Source organism: Rattus norvegicus, chromosome 7 (assembly GCF_036323735.1).
Source record: "Rattus norvegicus strain BN/NHsdMcwi chromosome 7, GRCr8, whole genome shotgun sequence".
Lineage (NCBI taxonomy): Eukaryota > Metazoa > Chordata > Mammalia > Rodentia > Muridae > Rattus > Rattus norvegicus.
Window position 1 is genome coordinate 69,006,672 of NC_086025.1, and position 21,711 is coordinate 69,028,382.

Genomic DNA, 21,711 nt, shown 5'->3' on the forward strand with positions numbered 1-21,711 from the left:
CGAGACAGCCTGCCTGATCAGGGCACACATCCTTTGAGAGGTCACACTGACAGCCATGCCTTTGCTCACCTTTCCAAGCCATCTTTTGTGGATGGCAGGTTCAGTAGAGGGAAGCTGACAACACAAACTGCTAGAACTCAGGTGGGAACAGTTAAACTCTCCCTTACTCATTAAGAGAAAGTGTTCTTTTTGCTACCAACTGGAATAGAGTGAAAACTCTACCTCCTCAGTTGCTTGGGTTTTAACATTGTCTTTTACCATGTTTCCCAGGGCTTAGGAACTCAGCCCTTATGTAAGAGAATCTCAGAGCAGAGCTTCACATGGCCTTTTTGGTTTCCATCACTCTTGTAAAACTTTTATTAGCACACTGAAGGTTTTACAAACCACTAACTCTTAGCCTAATGACTATGGCTTGTTTATGAACATTTACGAGCCCTCAGAAGGCACACATGCTGTACCATCTTTGGTTCTGGAGAGTCTCTTGGGAGGCTTATGTGGCTGCTGCTGGGCGCCCTCGTTTGGTACTGGCACCAGAGAAAGCATGGAATAAACCAGAGGTCCCAAGAGCACTCATAAATGTATACAGCATCTTGTTTAACAGCTGGATTAAGTCATTTAAATTTAAATACTTTATCTAGGCAAACCATGTGCCTTTGTACATAGCTGGTTTTTTGTTTTGTTTTTTAGCCACTCATATCAGACATAGAAATATTGTATTAAGCAGCAAAGTCAAGTAATACTTTTCAAACACCTAAGTTTTAAGTGACATGTAAGATACTATTCATGACCAGTTCTCTCAGGAGCATGGCTTCCTCTAACTCCGTGGTTCTCAACCTTCTTAACGCTGTGACCCTTTAAGACAGCTCCTCCTTTTGCGGTGAACCCCAACCATAAATTTATTGTCGTTGCTACTTCATAACTGTAATTTGTTATGAGTCGAAATGTAAGTATCTGTGTTTTCCAATGGCCTTAGGTGATCTCTATGACAGGCTTGTGTCACTCACAGGTTCAGAACGGCTGCTCTAAGTGTTAAGCATATCTAAGGCAAGATCAGCATAGCTAAGCAGTTGTTTAATGGTTATCTATACTCATATGTCCAAAGATGTGGCCTCATTTTGAATCTGTAATATCTGATGGATAGCTGTAAGATAGCATGGCTACAGCATAGAACTGTTTTCCAGAAAATAAGTAGTCTACCTCTTGCTTTTCACCGCAGGTATTTTACATGGAGCTGGACTTTCTCAGCTTCCCAAACAACGCTGCCAACCAACACATCTATATGCTGACCAGGCTCCAAACAGCCACGTCAAATATGTCTGGTAAAATCCTTGAGCCACTTGCTCAGTTTACATTTACACTGTCTGCTGATAGACCCTGGCTTGTTCTCATGCTAATGGACACATGTCCAGGGGAGACCAAAGGAACAGCTGCTTTTGACACTGGTATCTTGAGCAGTTCCAGGGAAAGGCTATTCTTTCCAGGTTAAATCTGGATAGAAAACTGCTCTGTGGACTGGTTGTGGTAGAACCACTTAAGAGGCTGAGGCAGGATTGTCAGTTCAAGACCAGCTTGGACAACACAGGGAGACGAAACAAAATCATCTCCTCTACTTGGTCTTAGGGATAAACATTACTTAAATCTGGCTCTGCAGCAAGTATCGAGATCCCCTGTGGAACCAGAGTTCTAATTGGGGTGTCATTTCTCATGGGAGGAGCATAGCTAACTGAAGCATAGGTTATCTTCTCTCCAGAAGCAAGAATCAACGTGAAAGTGGCAGTATTGTTTTAGTCAGCTATAGCAAATACCACAATTAAGCTAAAGTTAACATTTTACTTTGCACTTGAGCAATGGCTGGTTTTTTGGTTTTGTTTGTTATGGGGAGGGAGGGCATACGCCAATCACTGATAAACAGTGAAGCTCAACCACTTTCTGTCTTTCTGGCTTGCTCTTGACCTTAACTTCTTCCTTTTAACCAGGAAAATGCTTCAGTCTTTGGGTAGACCAGAAGTCCATATGGCCCTGGATGTGGTTCTGGTGAGGGGCTCAGGCCAGGAGCACGAAGGGTGCTTGCTGCTGACATCAGAAGTGCTATTTGTCGTAAGCATCAGTGAGGACACGCAGCAACAAGCCTTCCCCATCACAGAGATCGACTGTGCACAGGACACCAAGCAAAAGAACCTGCTCACTGTGCAGCTCAAGCAACCAAGAGTAGCCTGCGATGTGGAGGTACAGTTCCAAAAACAGGATGGCTGGGGCTAGCTTTCAGGAAGCAGAGACCAGGACAGGAAGTACTGTGAAGGGGACGAGGCAGACTAGAAGGGACTAGAAAGGCCCCATTTGTACATCTGAAGTCTTTAGAGAAGAACCAGGTAAACGGTCAGAGGAACTCCCAGTCTCAGGCTGAGAGCTTCTGTGTGAAATATGACTCATTTGTCATGGGGTTGAGGAATGAGGAGTAAGGTAGTAAGGAGTAAGACTTTCCACAGCTGCAGTACAAGTAGGGCCTGTGCAACATGGGGCGACTACAAGTGTTAGGTATAGAAGGCTGGTGAAGCAATGAAAGATGTAAGGAGGGAATCCATGCAAGGGCAGGAGGCTAAGTGCTTGCAGACTGACACAACAGGTGGGGCTTTGCTATGTTCCCCTTCCCTGTTCCTTTACCTGGACCAACCCAAGAGCTGGAGTGAATGAATATGCTCTCCTCCTTTGCCTTCAGCACCTGTTTTCCTTTCCCACAAGGGATGACACATGACCCTGTCCTGTAAATAGGAGTGCTTCCTGAGGACAGCACTCTAGATGTGCTATCTAGTTCTCATGGTAATATGTACATAGAATGGATGCTCAGGTCAGAACTGAGCCCTGAGCTGAGTGGGCCTGCTCTCCTAAGTCAGTCCAACCTACAATAAGCAGATGCACCCACTGGGAAATCGCTCTTCCTGTGTACCTCCCTGGTGATGGCCTGAGCCGTGCACCCTAAGTACTGATTTCAAAGAGTCCTTACTGAGTATTGAAGAGTGATAACCATGATTACAAAACTACCCCTGCCTACCCCCACAGGGCCTGCCCAACTCCCTCTTCCATGGTATTCTTCCTGATATGAGACCGTCTCCCTCACACTATTGGGTGGATGGAAAGCAGCCAGCCACAACATCTCCTAAGATCTCTCTTGTCTCTTGGACCATGATCAGTCAGGCTGTAAGCTGGAACTTGGCACCGACACTACACTGCTGCTTTCAGTTGATGACTTTCTGGGAATAAACAGGGGTCAGATGTCCAGGCTGACTTTGTTAGCTCTGCCAGAAATCTTCTGATCCAGTTGACAATAAAGCAGCAGTGATCTGGCTACAGGATTTGGCAAAGGACAGTGGCATTGTCTTCAAGTTCTTAGTCCTAGAGACACCTCCAAGCCCCAAGAAGTATCTGTGACTAGTCTTTCCCTTAGTTGGCACAGACACACTTCAGATGTTCAGCTATGAGATTCATTCACCTTTTACTGGTGTCTACTTCTCATCCTCATTTGCATCTCTATGAGGGCAGCCGGGGAATGGGACTGAGCCTGCGGTTTTTCCGATAACACACGTCTGTAGAAGCTGAAGGGTGAGGCTAAGATGTGGAAGCACCGAAACCCGCTGATGTCCAGAGATGAAGGAGTGGCTGTTACAGGGGCAGACACTCAGCGCACACCCTCCAGACAGCCACTAAACAAGCACCAAGCTCACGCCTGTCTGTGCAGAGTAGACACCCAAAGCATCAAGCTGCAGGCTGCACTCTCAGTATTGCTCTGTCATATTCTTACCTTCAATTCACAACCACTCCCTTCTCACCTACCCCAAGGAAGAAGGCTGAAGCTGCAGGGCGTTTTCCAAAGGCCCTTCCTTGAGGGCTGTAATCAGTGTCTCCTCAGGAGAGGAGAGCTGCTGGAGGCATGCTGACCATTCTCCCACCTCCTGCTCAGACGAGAACCTAACACAGTCCAGATCCACAGCCTGGCCAGGGAGGTTTCTGCTGTGAACACCAAGAGCAGGATTTCAAGCTCTGTAGCATGCCCTTTCACCTTTGAGGCTAGAAACAGAACTCCTTTGAATTCTGGAAGGAATTAATTTGTAAATGACATCATTGAGCATATTCAAATATGGCAGGTTTTGGATTTAAATTTGTATTGCTTTTCTTGGTTAAATGCAGTCATTTTTTTAGGGATAATTGCTTAATATGCCTGGCACATTATTAAAATCCCCTATGAGAGGCTCAAAATGAGTCAGGAGGTCAATTTATTCCTTGGCCAGGTTCCTTTCACAACACAGGCTTTCCTGTGCTGCTGTTCAGGAGGAGCAATTAAGCCTTTTTGTATATTCAAGCTCTCCAGCTGAATGCTGGCCCCATCAAATGATATCATCAGCACTCTGGCCTTTGCCTGGTGGGGCACAGCTTTCATCTGTCAGTGACTCTTAGAGGGGTTCCTTTCCTCTCTCAAGCTGAAATCTGTAAGACCCAGACTATAACACAAGCCTTAACTTATACCTCTAGCAGGATCCTTCACTGTTCTCTGTAGCCTTTTACAACTTCTTATACTTTTAGCTTCATTTTTTCTGGGCCATGCTTAAACTCTTTACATTACGACAACCCTGAGAAACAAAACACTCCTGTTAAAATTCTTCCAGAATGGCCTTGCAAGTATTTAGTAGGTTAAAACGCACACGCACACACTCAGGCACACGCACACGCACGCACTCAACAAGGTCAGTGGCTACTAAATTCTGCAGACCACTGCCCAACTGAAAATTCTCCACTGGGCTTGATCTGCACTCTAGATCGCAGTGACTTTAGGGTGGGAAGAATTTATGGTCCTAAGTGCCTTTGAAGGGTGCTTCCTCACGCAGTCTCCTTAAGAACTTAGGTAGTGTATCTATCTCCCTTCCCTGCTCCACTGAAGATGAGCCAGACTTTTATGAACTATAAATGTAGTTTGCATCCTCCCGTTGCCATAAAAATTTCCCCATCCTCTGCCCAGTTTTTCTATTTTTTTCTGGCTTTAAATCCTAGCATTTCTGTTTTTATAAAACAGAAAATGTTACAATTCAAGAAGGTGGGGGTTTTGTTTTTTAAAAGTGTTCTGCCCAAAGCCACCAGACTCTTCTCTGCCTTCTGTCAAATGTCGAGGTTCTGGGAACCAGGGCAACTATTATTTTGGGACGCTGAATCAAATACTGACTACATTTAAGCTGAGGAGGTATTTTTTTCCTTTGTTCCTGGGCTGTCTAGTAAAAGGCAATGACAAATGTGTTAATAGTACTATCAAATCATTAACTTTAAACATGGGGATTTTATGCAAAATGAACCGTTTATTCAAAGGAGGTTGTCCTGATGGTGTCATGGAGATCTAGTTGTGTGTGCTAAAAGTGCATTGGCATCGGTTTACCTCAGAAGTGGCTGACTTAGACAGAGTGGCTTCCTAGATGACCTAGGAGACAGTGGATAAATGGATCCAGGAAAGTAATTTTGATGGCAACTAATTAAAGAACCTTTGTTTTTGGAACCCAGATTGACGGTGCCCGGGAGAGACTGTCAGAGCAACAGTTTAACAGACTCGTGGACTACATTGCAAAAACATCTTGTCACCTGGCCCCCAGCTGCTCTTCTATGCAAACATGCGCTGTGGTAGCTTTGGAGCCCCCTCCTGCCACTGTTAAGACATACCGTTACTTGGCTGACCCACATTTTGCACAGGTCTTCATTAGCAAACTCACCATGGTGAGGAATAAAGCCCTGAGGAAAGGCTTCCTCTGAGCCAGAGGTGGTGTTGGATCTCCATGTGCAACAGGGAGTTCTGACACTCAACACTGACAGACACGGGGCCAACACTTCTTTAGTTACGGGCACACTCAGTTTGTAGGGATTTACATCTTACCTTCTCCCCAAAAGAAACAAAAATTCCAAATGGGAGAAGAATAAATGATCAGGAAACCCTGTAAGGATGTTGTTGTGTTCTTACCATAACAAGAAACCTTTTTTCTCTATGACATGTGCATACGTTTTCACTGGAGTTTCAACCTATTAATGATCGGCTATACAGTAAAATGTTGACAGGCCTTAGACAGCAGACCAAGAAGTAAACTCCACCACCTCTCAATACTTAGAACTTTGCTGTTTCACTTGAATTTTTCACTTAATTACAATCTCACTCTTTTAGTAGAACAGTGTACGTTCCCCTCAGCTGTGCTCTCCTGACCTCTGGAAGGCAGACGTCTAACTGCTGATATAGTTTGGAAAGCTGTGCTTAACTGAGCTGAACAGTAACGTTTGTGTCTGCCAACAAGAACAGAACATACATGTGAGTTGTGATGTTTGTTTGGGGATGAGTGAGGACTTCAACCTTAAGACTGGCAGGGCCTTCAGTCCAAAGAGTTGCTCTGCTGAATTGATGTGCTAACGCATAGAGATCCCTGTGTCTGCTAAGTGTTGTTTGACAGCTAAGGAGGGCTTTGGTGTAAGACCTGGAATCACCAGCTACCTTCAGATGTTAGTGAATCTCACGGGCTCATTACCCACTGATGGCATTGGCATTCATACACAGGCCTGCAGTCTGTTCCCTTCAACAGTGACAAATGTGACAGTAAGACAGTGCCATTGATTTCAAAGGCCACTGATCAACAACTCTCAGTCTACTGGGCACATCCATACTACAGCACCAGTCCTGGAAAACAAGTCCTCATATTCAAACCAAATATGAAGATCATCTCTGCAATTGGTCTATTACACATTTAGGAAAGGATCATTTTTGTCCATCTCAAGAATTATTTTTAAGAATGTAAATATGTACTGACTCTTGTATGGTTTATGGTAATTTTACATATTGCTGGAAATTATTATATAAATAAAAGGTATTCCTGAATTACTGACCATGGATAAGTGTATGCTGTGAGGTTTTATTTTGCAGGTTTTCATTGGTACCCCATCTTAATACAACTAACTCACGGAGTCTTTCTTACACAAGGTAAACAGTCAGAACTACTGATCAAACTTGTATTTCATTCTGTCCACTGGATAAAGAGTCCTAGAGCTCTTAGCCAGAATGCACATGGCCTTGGTTTCAATGCCTGTGTCACCACAAAGGAAAAAACCCAAGTTTGCATAAAATAAATATAACTTTGGCCATAACAAAATCTAAAGGATAGGAAGGTTCTAAAACTACTTGTGAAAAATCAAATCACTTATCAGACTTTTTAAAAGTGACTATCAGACACTCCTCAATACTAGTCAAGTGTTTTCCAGATTAGACACATATTCCCCTTCATTATACATATTGGTGGCTCACTGGTAGAAGTAGTTTTTCTAATAGTAAATCAATTAACTCATCTTTCTGGTGATAGCAGCAATACCAGAGACTGGCAGTGAAATCCAAGGACAGATTTTGCTCATTTCTGAAGAATGGCATCTCAGGCTGGAGTGATAGCTCAGCTGATAGGCTCACAACCAAAAATGAAGAGCTGGTGTCTCACCGTGTTTTTCAGGATGCCCTGGAACTCACTCTGCTGGTCTCCAACTCAAGGTCCACAGTGACACAAAGACTGATTTTGCTGGTAGGACTGGAACACCAAGACCAGAAGTACACGGGCTCATAGGTATTCCAGGACACCAGAGTCAGATGACTGCAGCTGTCTTTATAATATTCATCTAGAGTTATAAGACTAGGTGTCAGACTTTAAAGGCCCTGAATTATCAATAATAACCAAGCAAAGACTTACTGTCCATATAATTAATGTTTATTGAGAGAAACTACTCCTTAGCCCACATATTCACGTTTCATAGTTCAGGAACACAGGTCAGCAGTGAACTTCTATGGAGCACAATCCAAAGAATTCTATGGAGAGAAACACAATGGCCGTGTTAATGATGAACGATCTTTATTCCTGCTATCCATAATGCCTCGTCCTAGTATTGGCCTTCCAACTTCATCCAGTTCCGGTACCTAGTGCCCATCCCTAACTACCCTTCCTGGCTTGCATTCTAGGCAAACCATAACTTACTCTCATTTCTTGCTTTTATTTCAGCAGCATCCCTGTTCCTCTGGCATCTTCAAGTTTTTCTTTACATTTTTAACTTTCAATGACATTTTTGTGTCTCTTGGTATCAATGCTAAAAGATCCTAACAGTACAAGGTACGATATAGATCATTCTAATTTTCTAACCAATGGAAAATAAAGTTGCTCAGTTTTCCCTTTTTTTTTTTTAAGATTTATTTTATTTATTATATATAAGTACACTGTAGCTGTCCTCAGATACACCAGAAGAGGGGATCGGATCTCCTTACAGATGGTTGTGAGCCACCATGTGGTTGCTGGGAATTGAACTCATGACCTCTGGAAGAGCAGTCGGGTGCTCTTAACCGCTGAGCCATCTCTCCAGCCCCAGTTTTCCCTTTTTTATTTTGTTTTATTTTTGACTATAATGATAAGTCAGTAGTAATACTCTGGATACTTATTCAAATAACCACAGGTTGCATGCATTAAGAATGGCCCCAAAATGCTCGTTCACCAGGGAGTGGCACTACCTAAGAGGGATTAGAAGGTGTGACCTTCTTGGATGAAGTGTCTTCTGGGAGGTGGACTTTGGGGTTTCAGAAGCCTAAGTCTAAGTCAGAGGCCTAGTGTCTTGCTGGCTTCCTCCCCCCCCGCCCCCGCCCCTCTCTCCCTCCCTCCTCCCTATTACTTTCTTTTTATGCTTTCTTTAGTGATAACTAGAAATACAACATTGTGGATCAAATCTTCTATTAGGCAAAAATTAATTACCTTGAAAATTAATTATCTTGAAACCATCTGTAATAGAAAAGTGTAATAAGGCCTTTCCCCCACCTCAGATCTTGGAAGAACAGTATATATTATCCATATCAAACTCATTTTACAGAGCACAGATCCAAACTAAAGGGCAGAATTTTTATTTAGATGGCCTTTTGGCCATCTGTTAAGCTTGAATGAAACTAAATACAAACATGATTTGAAAAGGTAAACAGCATTAACAATGCTGGCTTTTCTGGTTAGTCAGTTGAAAGCGGTCTTTAAACAGATTGGGAAAAGATCTTTACCAATCCTACAACAGATAGAGGCCTTATATCCAAAATATACAAAGAACTCAAGAAGTTAGACCGCAGGGAAACAAATAACCCTATTAAAAAATGGGGTTCAGAGCTAAACAAAGAATTCACAGCTGAGGAATGCCGAATGGCTGAGAAACACCTAAAGAAATGTTCAACATCTTTAGTCATAAGGGAAATGCAAATCAAAACAACCCTGAGATTTCACCTCACACCAGTGCGATTGGCTAAGATCAAAAACTCAGGTGACAGCAGATGCTGGCGAGGATGTGGAGAAAGAGGAACACTCCTCCATTGTTGGTGGGGTTGCAGACTGGTAAAACCATTCTGGAAATCAGTCTGGAGGTTCCTCAGAAAATTGGACATTGAACTGCCTGAGGATCCAGCTATACCTCTCTTGGGCATATACCCAAAAGATGCCTCAACATATAAAAGAGACACGTGCTCCACTATGTTCATCGCAGCCTTATTTATAATAGCCAGAAAATGGAAAGAACCCAGATGCCCTTCAACAGAGGAATGGATACAGAAAATGTGGTACATCTACACAATGGAATATTACTCAGCTATCAAAAACAACGAGTTTATGAAATTCGTAGGCAAATGGTTGGAACTGGAAAATATCATCCTGAGTGAGCTAACCCAATCACAGAAAGACATACATGGTATGCACTCATTGATAAGTGGCTATTAGCCCAAATGCTTGAATTACCCTAGATCCCTAGAACAAACGAAACTCAAGACGGATGATCAAAATGTGAATGCTTCACTCCTTCTTTAAATGAGGAAAAAGAATACCCTTGGCAGGGAAGGGAGAGGCAAAGATTAAAACAGAGACTGAAGGAACACCCATTCAGAGCCTGCCCCACAGGTGGCCCATACATATACAGCCACCCAATTAGACAAGATGGATGAAGCAAAGAAGTGCAGACCGACAGGAGCCGGATGTAGATCGCTCCTGAGAGACACAGCCAGAATACAGCAAATACAGAGGCGAATGCCAGCAGCAAACCACTGAACTGAGAATAGGTCCCCTATTGAAGGAATCAGAGAAAGAACTGGAAAAGCTTGAAGGGGCTCGAGACCCCAAAAGTACAACAATGCCAAGCAACCAGAGCTTCCAGAGACTAAGCCACTACCTAAAGACTATACATGGACTGACCCTGGACTCTGACCCCATAGGTAGCAATGAATATCCTAGTAAGAGCACCAGTGGAAGGGGAAGCCCTGGGTCCTGCTAAGACTGAACCCCCAGTGAACTAGTCTATGGGGGGAGGGCGGCAATGGGGGGAGGGTTGGGAGGGGAACACCCATAAGGAAGGGGAGGGGGGAGGGGAATGTTTGCCCGGAAACCGGGAAAGGGAATAACACTCGAAATGTATATAAGAAATACTCAAGTTAATAAAAAAAAAATGCATATATATATATATATATATATATATATATATATATATATATATATTAAAGCTAATAAGGCTTGCAAAAGTACAGTACCCACACACATCAGTTTAATAAAAAAAAAAAAAAAAAAGAAAGCGGTCTTTAAAATGTGCATTTTTGAGAAAGTCACTTTATCAGAGTAATATTTTTAACTGTCACTCTAGCAATAGATAATTCTAAATAATTCTGAATATATGTCATCAAGACAGCATATCTGTAAACTCTAAACATTCCAGCCTTACCCCAAACTTGTTACTAATAATATTAGAACCAAAACAACAGAGCAGCACCCTCAGCTACACTACAGCAGCCCTAGCCACAGAAATCCATACCGAACAGTACACCATTCAGCAACACTTTGCTTGCATTTACAGTGTGGTGCAATACCACCCAGAGAATCACCCATTTTTTTTGGTTCCTCCTCCTCTGTAGCAGTAAGGAGTGTGATTTGTTGGTAATACCCTACTTGTATGGGTGACGAACTGTCCAAACGTCTGGTTTGTCTTGCTTGACTTGCTGATAGCAAAAGTGTTATATAGTTCTTGACTCAGGGTGGAAACAAGGGAATGTAATGGTGGACACTGACCTCTAGGCAGCCACGGGCGAGGCAGAAATTTGGGGCAGAGGAATATACTAGAACAGCGAAGGCTCCAAGGGTTAACAAGAATGAAACTCACAAGTTACAGAAAGTTTCAGAGTAGTGTATATGCAGGCAAATGGAATCAAACCACACACCCGGCAAACACAGGAGCCTGAGCATCTAGGCTACAATGCTGGTTGAGGAAGGTCTCCCTTCACAAGCCTGCCTAGAAATAATGGGAGAGACTGGTTTATTCTGAGTGCAAAAAATTTCAACAAAAAGATCACAAGGCAAACCATCAGGAAAGCATGTCCCGTTTCAAACACCAAAATGGATCTCCATAAACCACACACACACACACACACACACACACACACACACACACACACACATCAGGACTTTGTTTTTTCTTGAAAATCCTTAAAAGTAACTGTCTTAAATATGTTCAAAGAGCAAAACAGTATGAAGTCAAATAAAAAACTCAAAAAAAAAAAAAAAGATACACTAATTGGATTGTAATTGAAGGAATCACAAAAGTTTCAAAAGCATATTCCAGTTGGCCGTAGATAGAACCAGCAAATCCTGAGGACACAACATTTGAAGTTACCGTCTGGTACAAAAGTAGAACACAAACTAAAAAGAACAAACAGTGTTGCTTATAAAATACCAGGTGGGCCCACACAATGATGGATCACAAAGAGAAAGGGAAGAAACCTGAAGAAAGAAATTGCAGCTAGAATAATCCTAGAGACTACGCCATATTGTCTTTAAGCAGTCAAAACCAAAGGCAACTAGAAAATCCTGAAAGTGAAAATAAAATACCACAGTAGCTCACCATGCTCAGAGACCCACAACAAGGCTCTCAACAGGCTTTTCAGCAGACACTACAAAGCCAGGCTGCTAGAGGCTGTATTCAAGGTCTGTCAGCTGTGGGTTGTGTAATTTCCATCACTGAGGAGGCAGGGAGGAAGCGCATGGTGGGTTCAAAGCCAAAATGGCTTACAAAGAAAAAAATCGCAGTAAAGAAAGTGCTGTCAAGGGGTTGGGGATTTAGCTCAGCGGTAGAGCGCTTGCCTAGCGAGCGCAAGGCCCTGGGTTCGGTCCCCAGCTCCGGAAAAAAAAAAAAAAAAAAAGAAAGTGCTGTCAAATCAGAGTACTGAGTCTACCAAAATGTTCTTCAAAGTCACTGCCAGGAGACCTGCACTTTAAGACAAACTCAAGAGTTCTCCAAATTGAAATGAAAAGGATCCTAGACATGAACTTCAAGCTACACAAAGACATAATATGCTTTAATCTCTGATGTTGTAGTTCTGGTTTTAACTCTGACTTTAAATCATTTTATAAAAATTTAAAAACAAAGGCATTGAACAACAAGTATATATGTTAATGAATATAAAATATAAAACATGTAATTTATGGCATCAGTAACAAAGGGGAGGCATTGTAAGATAATTTTTTGTGATGTATTTTATATTTGTTAAGTTGACAGCAGGTTGTTACAGCTATTCTGTCTCATAGAACCACAAAGAAAACACTAATTCATATAAAGGAAATAGTAAATATCATAGCATATGGATGTACATGCCAAAGACCCTAAATATCAATTTGTAAAAACTAGAAGGGGAAAAAGGCCCCTAAAACACACCAAATAGGAAAAAGGGTAAATGATGTCTTTCCATACTAATACTTGACTTACGTGTACATAATTAAATTCCCCAATCAAGTTACACTTAAGGTCTTAGAAAGTACAAAGAAGGAAAAAGATAATCCACAAGTAGTAACGAAGTGGACCCTGATATCAGACAAAAGCAGATTTAAGGTTAAAAAACAAAAACTGCAAGAAGCAAACATTATAGTAATAATATAGGGCGAGTTGCCGAGGAAACAAAAGTTACCTGCACCACACATTAGAGATCTAAATGTATGAAGTAAACAAAAAGAAATGGAGAAAGAGTTCAACAGGAGCAGTGTACTCCACTTAACACTACACAGAAGATGAGGAAGCATGAGCTGTGACCCACACATCAGCATCTCAGTAACAGAACACAGAATCTAAGACAGCATACTGGTAACGTCAGGGTAAAACATGCCTTGGCAAATCTTGGGTGGCTTAGTACATATCTTCTGTCACACTGGCTTAATTAAACTAGGAAATCCAAAAGACAATGATTTAAAACTCTAGAACCAATCGATCATTAAGAAAGAAGTCAGGAGAAGTTAAACTTGACTATACAACCTAATAATATATAGCTTAAGGAATTTAAAGAAGATCTAGTGAAGCTATAAAAAGAAAAGTATTAAAGATTAGCAAAGTAATGAAACAAATCAGTAAATGTCAAGAATATTGACAAAACTTTAGTAAAAATAGCAAGGGAAAAGAGAACGTTCAACTAAGATCAAAACGTGAGTTTGTAACTTAGAAGGACTAGATGATTTACCAGCATGGAATCAAGCAGCAATAGACACTCTGGACAGCAGTTATTAAATTACTGAAATGAAAGAGGAATCAAAAACTGTAAAGTCAAGGACCAGATTTTACCAAAATTTAAATAATTAACACCAATCCTTCTCAAATTCTTCCAAAACAGATGAGGGAAAACTTCCACAGCACTATCCTGACACCTAAACTAGACAAAGAACTCAGGTCCAAAGAGCCAGGCAAACCCTCAATACTAACAAGACAAATGAAGCACTCATTGACAGGGATAGCTACGCATGAACAAAGCCCAAGAGCCTCACCTCTAGAGTGCAAGGGCGACTCTGTACAGAAAAGTCAGTAGCTGTTACACGCCATAACAGGTGTATGAAAATACACAGCCGTCTCCATAGATGCAGGAAAAAAATCTCATCTTTTTCATGATAAAAGGGAGGGAGGGAGGGAGGGAGCAAGCAAACTAGGGCCTGAGAGATGGCTTAGCAGTTAAGAGCACTGGCTGCACCTACAGAGGAAACAAAGTTCAATTCCCAGCAACCATGACTGCTTATAAGCCTCGGTAACCAGGTGATCTGACACCTTCTGGCCTCTTCAGGCAGCAGGCATGCAAGTTACATACATGCAGACAAGGCAGCCATATACATTAATTATATAGTTATATAGATTGACATAGATATTTATATACATGGGGTTTTTCTTTTCAATTTAATTTTTTTTAAATTTTATTTTATTTTCATTTTTAATTTAATACAGAAACAAAGGTCAGAATGAGTTTTGCAAAGTTGTAGGGCATAAAATCAAACCACGTAACTAAAAATAAAACCAATTCTATTCATAATTATTTTGAGACCAATAGAACACTGATGAATAGAAAGATAAAGTGCTGCTGAAAGATACTGCAATATTAAGATATCTATACACTCAGAGCAATCTACAGATTCATGTGATCCTTATAGAAAAAGAAAAACCACTCTAAAGTTTAGAGATATTCAAATAGCTCAAAGAACTGAGGGGTGTGGGTGGAGGGCTCGAGTGGGGATTCAGAATGTGGACGCTTGCAATACAAGGATACTTGTTCAAATCCCAGCACCTACGTAAAAAGTCAGGCATGACAGAACATTAAAACCCAAGCACTGGAGGGCCAGAATCAGGTGGATCTTAGGAGCTTGTGGGCCAACTAATCCAGATGAAACAGCTTCTTGTTAGGAAAAGGCGACCTTAACAGACTAAGGCAAGAAGCAACAGAAAAATATCAGGGTCCTTCATTCAAAAGGAAAGAACAATTTTTAAAGAATATTTTTGGGACAATAATTATCTGTATACTAAAGAATGAAGCTGGATCTTGCCATTACACCATAAACAAAAATTAGCATAAAATGGTGAGAGGACTTAGAGCACTGGTTCTCAACCTGTCTAATGCTGACCCTTTAATACAGTTCCACATGCTGTAATGACCCCAACCATAAAATTATTTCATTGCTACTTTCTACATGTGGCTGCTGTTATGAATTGCAATGTAACTATCTGATATGTAGAATATCGGATATGAAACCCCTAAAAGGGTCATGAGCCCCAAGGTTGAAAGCCACTGACTAAAGAGGTAAATTAAAGCCTACACTTGGGATACACAATCCCCAGCTCCAGCAAGGAAAGACTCAAAGACATAAAAAGCATAAGACTCTTGAAAGACAGTTTTTAAGATACTAGAGTTGGCAATGGTTCTGTGATATAAGCCAGTCTGAGGAATATATCAATAGGGAACAACTCATCTAAAGTAAAACTTAAAAATAGTCAGCAGAGTTGAATAAAAGGATCCCCAGGATGGAGAGCTGGCCAAATGGTTAAAGCACAAAAATAACAAACATATTACCATCCAGAACTGATACAAATGGCGGACAGACATGGTGGCCCACCTGCAATTCCATGAGTAACCTGGTTAGCCAGGCTAGCCTCAGCAGAGGGCTCTGGATTCAACCAGGATCCTGCATAAATACATACTAAAAGAAGTACTTCAATATGAACCTTAGACTTCCACATATCAACATACAGATATGCCCATACACACGCAAAGACACACGCAAACACGCACCCTATATACATATATAGGAAAGGCAATAAAATCCCCAATATAGCCAAAGAATATACAAAATGGCCAATAAGTACATGCAACACTCAAAACTACAAATCATTAGGAAGCTCAAATCAAGACTACCATAAAATATCTCAACTCACTACCAAAAAACACATACATAATGCATGTATATACCTGTGTCCTGTGTGTATATACATGAATATGTATGTATATGTGCATATGTATGTATATAGAACAAGATGTAGTCAATGGTAGAATGTTTGCCAAGTATGCACAATACTCCAGATTCAATTCTCAGAAACTACATTGGAGTATTTTCAGCCTTAATAAAGGAGGGGATTTCTAAAATGTCAAACAGTGTACTAACTGAAGCCAGTCACAAACTGACAAAGGGCCAGCGAAGACCAACAGGTAAAGCACTCTCTGCCTAGATCTGCAAACCCAAGTTTGTTCCATATAATGGGTGGGAAGAAAAGCAACTCCAAAGACACCCTCTGGCGTGCATTCATGTACAATACTCCCATAGAATAAGAAAAAGGGAGAACCAATTCATAAGAAGTAAGCACTAACTGTCAGTCAGAAGGCAGCATGGGCTCCTTCCTAGAAGGAGCATGTTCTTACGAATTGTACATTAAGATACTTTGTACCTCACTGGTTAAGCATTTCTTAGGCATAACTTCAAGAGACTGTATTACCTTTGCATTCTGAAATCACTTCGCACTCTGAAAGACACCAGCCTGCCTCATCTCTTCAAAATCTTTCATGGAGTCATAATTCCTGTAGAAATCTGCATAAGCCTTCTTTCTTGGTTCAGCCACGCCAAACTGAAAGGTAACATAGCCCATTATAGAACTTACTTTTCAGATTATTTGAAATACTTACGAACAAAATAAGAGCATCCTTGTGCTCTGTCTTCACTGAGCCCTCTATTTCCTAGACGGTGGGGGGGTGGGGGGGGACACCATGAAAGGAAGAGTCTCCTATACAACAAGGAGCTCCCTATTCCCTAGGGACAGATTACTCCTATTCTGGGGTAGGACTGTGCATCCACATTTATGTTTGATAGAATGAGTGTGAAGTTATAGATAGTACAAAATAAACAGTCTTCCTTCTAGCAAACTGTAAATATTGTCAGTCGAAATGGTAACATATCCCAGCTCAACTTAAGCAGAATGTGAATTTTAAAGAAGCCTAAAGCAGATTTAAAAGATATAAGAAAATGCCAAGAAGTAACAGGGGATTTACACTTAAACGAAAACTGATTCATTTTGCAAATAAGGGAATGGAATCCAAAAATGATGGCCAATTATTTGAAAGGAAAACTGCTAACAAGAAAAAGACCAGGAAGAGGTATTCATTTGGCACTTGTCTCACAGACAGAATGATCAGCACAGAAGGAAGTAATGGTATTTGAGAGACCAGGTGGAGTTAAAGCAACGGATCAGAGGCTAAGCAACATGGCTGGCATTTGGTGATCCAAATCCATGTCTGGAATATAAAACACTGCTTAGCGAATCTTCCCAAATTCACTCATCCTGCACATAACAAAGTACAGTTGCAAGTATTAATTCTCACTGCTGAGGGCTACAGAAATGCACAGGCCTAAATGATGCTCAGACAGCTAGAGTTTTATGAGGCTGGTTTTGGGGGCAACTTGGCTAACAGTGATCCAGTTCACAATGTAAACAGAGGTCACCCACTGCACAAAAGGCCCAAATAAACAAATGGTTAACCAAAGACAAATTTTCACTCTTCTTGAGCTAGGGACACCCATCTTCTTTTCTTCATGGACACTAAACCTCCTAGACTTCCAACTCTGGAACTTGTACCAGGACAGTGGTATATGCAGTTAAAACTGCTAATACTTTCCCCTCCAAGGCCTTTGCATTGGGTAATATACCAACATTCCCTCCAGACTTGGAATAAATTATAACATCAGGTGTCTTGGTTGTCAGCTTTATCTTGATATACCTGGGAAGAGGGAAGCTGTAAGCATGTCTGTTGTGCATTTTTAATTGGTAGCTGGGGAAGGAGGACCCAGCCAACCAAGGGCAGGTGCCCTCCCTTGGCAGGCAGTCTTAGGTTATACAAGGTAGCTGAGCAAATGAAGGGAGCAAGCTAGTACGCAGCACTCCTCCTTGGCTTCACTGTGGATTGTAACCTGCAGGGTAAACAAACCTTTTCTTCCTCAAAGTGCTTTTGATCAGTTTTTATCAATCACAGCCAACAGAAAGGGAACTGGAACAATTCTTAAAATGTTTGATGGCTTGTGGTGGGAGTTTTCAGCCCAATAAACTCATGAGACAAGTCATTCGATAAATCTTGGTGTCTTTCAGTATCCTCAAGGGTCATGTTTAAGTACATGCAAATATATCATGCTGGGTTTGCTTCTCTGGAGTACCATAATATACTAGGCAAGCCAACCATGAGTTATTTGTTAGAACAAGTATTTTTGGGGTTGGGGATTTAGCTCAGTGGTAGAGCGCTTGCCTAGCAAGCGCAAGGCCCTGGATTCGGTCCCCAGCTCCAAAAAAAAAAAAAAAAGAAAGAAAGAAAGAACAAGAAGTATTTTTCATTAACATAATTAGAGAACCAGAAACTTGTTAGTGATCCCAAGAAATGAAATCAGCCTAATTTTATAACCTCATCTAAATTAGTATACACTATATTTTAAATGGGAAACTCTTAAGTCTAGATTTTAAAGACCAGCAAGATGGCTCAGTGGAAAGGTACTTGTCACCAAGCTTGAAGGGGGTCCCTGGGACTTCACATGAAGAAAATAACTCTTCCAAGTTCTCTGACTTCCACACATGCAGCAAGGAAAGCATGGGGCATGCATGCATACATACATACGTACATACATTCATATCCCAAATTTTCTTGTGGTTTTATTACAAAAACATAACATGCATAATAATAAACATTTTAAGAGGATCTTATATAATGATATAATCTGAATTAAAAGGCTGTGGTAAGAGCACTGATGTCTATAGAGGAGGCAGGCATGGTAGTATACACCTTTAGTCTCAGCACAGAGGCAGAGAAACAAATGTTTCCAAAGAATCCACTTTAGACTCTTCTATCTGGTAGAACCACACAGTCTCTGTGTGGTCTATATAACAAGTTCCAGGCCATCCAAAGCTATACAGTGAGTCTCTGTCTCACCTAAGATTGACAAAGGCCCTGCGTTTTAAATGCTGTTCTTGTCAATCCTTCAAAACTGCTGAACTGAGTGACTACCTTTTCTATTCCCTGCATATTTGTCCTGTTTAAGGCAGGAGTTTGTTCTCCCCAGATGCATGACCTTACAATACCTCATAATACAATTACATCTGGAAATAACTGTCTTAAAAACTTATAGGAGGAATTCATCCAGTTACAGAAGGCCATGTAAGGAAGAAGGCAAAAAAGAAAAGATTCAGAAGGCATTAACCTTGATCTTAAAAACTGGGAGTATGGTGGTGCACATCTTTTGATCCCAGCATTGTGGGGTAGAGGCAGGCAAATCACATGAGCTCCTGGCCAGCCTTGCCTAGGCAGGGTTATATAGTAAGACCTATCTCAAAAACAGCCCTGTAAGAAAGCAAATTTCTGCATTTAAACCACTCGGCCTGGTTCTTTGATATAGCAAACACAGCTTCATTTGTAGATAGGGTCAACTACATGGGCTCCTGGCACGCTGAAGCTTATGGAAGGTTAAAGAGGGGAATATCTTAAAGATGGGAGTTTCTTTTTTAAAAAGCTCTTAACTAGGTTTAAACCTTGTAACCTAAAGCACACACAAGCAAGCACATACCTTATAGGCAGCAGCAACTCCTAGGGCCACAACGAATGCGCCAACAATATGAACCCGCAGACGCTTGGCCAGAAGACCACGCATCTGTGGTTTCGGCAACAGAGCACCGGAACTCATGGTAGCCAATGTCCTTTGCAAGTAAAACAAACAAACAAACAAAAAAGCCTGAGAATGGGGTAAGTGATTGAATGAACTCTACGTGCACATCGTATTTTAGTAACTGCGGACTGACTTCTGCAAGGTTTCAGTGACTTAGGCAGCTTCATCTTTGCCGGTTCCGCTTCTCTCCTATACAGTTCCACTACCCCCAACAAGGCGGTAACTGGCACAACCGATGAGCAAAAACTACGACAGTAGTGTCATACCCCATCTACAGAAAGGCAGATGCGACCTAGCTGTAGCCTTTTCAGAATTTACCCTTAAGAAAAGTCTTCGGTAAGAACTCAGGTCACTGAGACTGCGGAACTGGGGCCCAGCAGGCGCCCCGAGGGCCGGTGGAGCAGGCGCGACAGACATGTCGGGGACCCTCCAGCTTCCCAGCTCTACTTCCACACTAGGCCGACCACCAGGGCCCCTGGGTGCCTCCGTCCCCTCCAAGATCGCAGCCCTTATCCAAGTGGAGCACCAGGCCCCACAAGTCAAACGACCCAATCAAGGTCACCCTGGCCGCAGCAAAATACAACGGGTAACGGGCCCGGCCGGCCATCAGCGAGGCCCAGAGGCTCCGCAGAGCTCCTCCAAGGCCCCGATAGCGCACTCGGGTAAACAGCGGGGCCGCCCGAGCTCTCAGGCCCACCAGGCCCGCAGCCTCCTGAGGACCCGGAGGGGACAAGCGCGGCCACGAGGAAGGTAGGCCCGCGGCTCCACTAGGCTGGGACATGGAACAAATCCTAGTTCGCCGCCCCACGAGAAGCCGAAAACCACAGTTGTCAAACCCCAGGATCTCCTCTCTCTCTCTCTCCACCATTCTCACCTCTATACCAACGTCCTTCCCGGTTCTCGGAGAAACGGAGAGCCTTCTAGCAGCACGCATGCGCAGGAGTCGATGGAGGAATCGGCGACGGTGGCCTAAGGAGTTCAAAAGTATACAAACGCGCATCCAGTTGGTCACAACTGAAACCTATATTAGCTGGACTATGCTTTTCTTCTAAGTGGAACCTTGAAAACGAGTTCTGACTACCTACAAAGATTCCTTAAATAAATTACAAATATTAATCTTGCCCAATGTTGAGGACTTATTAAGGAATTCATATATATTTCACATGGGGAAAAATAATATACTCTATAAAAGTATAATAATATACTCAATGAAAAAATAGGCACAGTAAAGAAACCAAATTAGCCTCTGCGTGGGTGAAAAGGGGAAAGTTCCAAAGTGTCAAGGCTGTCTACTGGGAAAGCAGAGAGAAGCTGTGTAGGGGATTGGTGGTGAGGGTGGTTAGCCTGGGTCAAATGTATTGGGAGAAAAGCAGCCTAGGAGCTAGAGCAAGGAGGCCTAGAAGCTGGTAATCGACCTGAACCTCGACTCCAACACGCTAATAGGCAGCACAGTAATATGTTAACAAAAGAGCTACACTTCCCTTTTGCCAGAGAAAAAGAGAATGGTTCCTTTTAGCGAGCAGGAACTTTAAGTCTGAGGGCTTTTTTCTAAATGCCCAACCTTGTGAAAAGGCATATTTTAGGGGCCTCACGTCAAAGGATTGCCCAAACCACATGCACAAGCATTTTTATTACAGCTACCTTGGCACAATAAATGCCTGGTTTTGGTAAAGAGGGAAATGGCCAATTTTAGAGCTTAACCAATGTAATTTTAGTACACATGCCGTGGAACAAACTAGAGATGTGACCCCACTCCACTGCCACAAACCCAATAATCTGCTTAACAAACATGAGCAAATCCTATTAGGTGTTTGTGCTGGGTTCTTAATAAGAGATAACTTCTGAATGGGAACAACAGGGATGTTTTGGGTAAGCTGACTAAAGAAAATGACTTTTGCCTTGGGACGCTTGTCTTACTTTAATGACATCAACTAGATTCACAGGGGCTACTTAAATCACTGAGTGAGCTACTGAGCTGGACCACCCTATGATTAGAAAGAAAGGTTCATGGGGATCAGAGTACCAGGGCTATGGATGAATCCCACCCAGTAAGAATAGGGCAGCTACCACAAAATTGGAACCAAATGTAAAACAAGCTTTATTAAATACTGGCCAGTTCACTGGACACTGCTCAGGTCCATACCTAGGACTCCCAGAGTATGGTATTAAGGTACAAATTAGT

At 42.1% G+C, this 21,711-nt stretch overlaps 2 protein-coding genes across 12 annotated transcripts in view; one reads left to right on the forward strand and one right to left on the reverse strand.

Moving 5' to 3' along the window:
- Positions 1-6,903, forward strand: part of Vps13b (vacuolar protein sorting 13 homolog B) — a 576,579-nt gene extending 569,676 nt beyond the window's left edge. For all 11 annotated transcript variants that reach the window (XM_039079215.2, XM_039079218.2, XM_039079219.2 and 8 more), the window contains 3 exons: positions 1,217-1,319; positions 1,977-2,226; positions 5,539-6,903. In XM_039079215.2, the coding sequence (XP_038935143.1) occupies positions 1,217-1,319; positions 1,977-2,226; positions 5,539-5,784 (599 nt within the window). In that variant the 3' untranslated portion in view covers positions 5,785-6,903. The remainder of the gene's footprint in view (positions 1-1,216; positions 1,320-1,976; positions 2,227-5,538) is intronic.
- An 835-nt stretch (positions 6,904-7,738) lies between these two features.
- Cox6c (cytochrome c oxidase subunit 6C) lies at positions 7,739-20,474 on the reverse strand. The gene is made up of 4 exons (NM_019360.2): positions 20,404-20,474; positions 19,431-19,560; positions 16,330-16,458; positions 7,739-7,858 (listed from the first exon to the last, which is right to left on the reverse strand). Exons 2-3 carry the CDS (start codon positions 19,545-19,547, stop codon positions 16,345-16,347), a joined length of 231 nt encoding a protein of 76 aa, NP_062233.2. The 5' UTR covers positions 19,548-19,560; positions 20,404-20,474; the 3' UTR covers positions 7,739-7,858; positions 16,330-16,344.
- Between the last annotated feature and the right edge of the window lie 1,237 nt (positions 20,475-21,711).